This window comes from Parasteatoda tepidariorum, chromosome 9 (genome assembly GCF_982258835.1).
Source record: "Parasteatoda tepidariorum strain Cologne lab strain chromosome 9, Ptep-v5.0, whole genome shotgun sequence".
Lineage (NCBI taxonomy): Eukaryota > Metazoa > Arthropoda > Arachnida > Araneae > Theridiidae > Parasteatoda > Parasteatoda tepidariorum.
In genome coordinates, this window is record NC_141763.1 from 16,856,536 (window position 1) to 16,858,414 (window position 1,879).

At 38.0% G+C, this 1,879-nt stretch overlaps 1 protein-coding gene across 1 annotated transcript; it reads left to right on the forward strand.

Moving 5' to 3' along the window:
* Positions 1 to 937: 937 nt before the first annotated feature.
* Positions 938 to 1,456, forward strand: LOC147803350 (protein FAM200A-like). Its single transcript, XM_087150516.1, has one exon. It carries the CDS (start codon positions 938 to 940, stop codon positions 1,454 to 1,456), a length of 519 nt encoding a protein of 172 aa, XP_087006642.1.
* Positions 1,457 to 1,879: the final 423 nt, after the last annotated feature.

Sequence of the window (1,879 nt, forward strand, 5' to 3'; positions counted from 1 at the left end):
TCATAAATAAAACACGAAAGCGCGGAGCGAAATTTACATTAGAACTAATTAAGAACTTCGTCTTCTCTCTCGATCGTGACGTCACACAGAGCGAGAGTGTAGTAAGGCTAGAACCCCTATAGGAGCCTTAAGTAAGGCTATGAAGAGAAGATGACTCGTCCGCCATTTAGTCGCCCAAAGACCATGTGACCATGATTCCTCTCTACTGTTTTGTGTGCTTCATGCAGTTTTGTTTGTTTTTTTTGTGAAGAGAAGGTGTGTATCGCTCTTCTCTCTGTTCACCGGTACTTTCTCATGTTAAACAGTGCTTGGTACGTGTGTATTGTGTTAGCTCAAATTTAACCCACAAATTAGAAAAAATGAGTACGAAACAGACATCGTTAAAAGTTTCCTTGCGAAAAAGAAAAGGCTCAGTGAAGAGACAGAAGAGCATTCAACGTCAAAGAAATATGTTACTTTCAATAGACAATACCATGACTCCTACTTAAAATATGGTTTTGTCGGGACAGGTGATTCTCACAAACCAAAACCGCTCTGCTTAGTTTGCGGCCACCAACTTTCTAAAGACGCAATGAAACCTTCAAAACTGCTTCACCACTTCAAAGCCAAGCACCTGGATTAAAAGACAAGTCCCTGGACTAATTTGAAAGAAAAATCGGGAACACGAAGGACAGAAGAAATTTATGAAGGCCACCACATCAATATAGGAGAATGCACTAAGAACATCATATTTGGTGGCTAACTGTATTGCTAAAGATAAAAAAGCCATTCACTATTGGTAAAGAATTAATCTTGCCCGCCACTAAAGACATTTGCCGTGAACTTCTAGGAGAGGCTGCTGCGGAAATGATAGTATATGTGCCTTCGTCGGCAAGCACTGTGACTAAGTACATTGAGGAAATCAAAGATATTAAGACGCAATTGTTGGAGAGGATTAATGCATCACCGTGGTACGCACTCCAAGTTGAAGAATCTACAGATATTGACAAAAAGGCAATACTACTTGTTTATGTGCGATATCAATATCAGGAGGATATGCATGAGGATTTGTTATGTGCACTATCTTTACCAACCAACACCACATGAGCAGAACTGTTCAAATCACTGGATGGTTATATATCAGGACAATATGGTCCTTTTGTGTAGGCATATGCACATGATCGGACGCTTGTCTGGTTTAACTTCTCGGATTAAGGAAGTTGCACATGAGAGTGAATTGATTGATGTCGTTAAAGTTATTAATTGCATCAACGCACACGCCCTTAACTTGCGCCTGTTTGAGCAGCTTTGTGAGGAGATGGAAGCAGAGTACAGATGCCTTCTGTTATGCACAGAAATAAGATGGTTGTCCAGAGGAAAATCGCTACTAAGAGTATTTGAATTGCGAGATCCATTGCAAATATTTCTCTTAGAAAAGAAGTTACCGCTGGCAGCACATTTCAGTGACGAGGCATGAGTCACCAAACTGGCTTGCCTGTGTGACGTTATCGGACCCATTTTTTTTTTTCATTTCGATTATTTTCAGGTTTCTCTAACATCTGATGCCTGTAAAAAATTTCTTTTTTTCTCAAAAAAAATGGCACCCTTAGTTTAACATTACTAATATATAATGAAGATAAAAATGGTCTCTTCTATAAAAGAGAACAAAAAAAATAAGAATATAATGACAATTCATTTTACCAAGAGTATTAAAGATTGAAAAGGGGAGGAAAAAGAAAAAAATATATATATGTTTTTTTCTTCTTCATAATTTTTATTTTGTGTTCTTTGACGTCATGCTTAAAGTTCAATTTTGGCAGGTCACCAATCAAAGAAGCAATGCCTGGTGAAGAGAAACAATTCACGATAACGGTTAAAGGCAAGAAGTATTTTGAGTTTC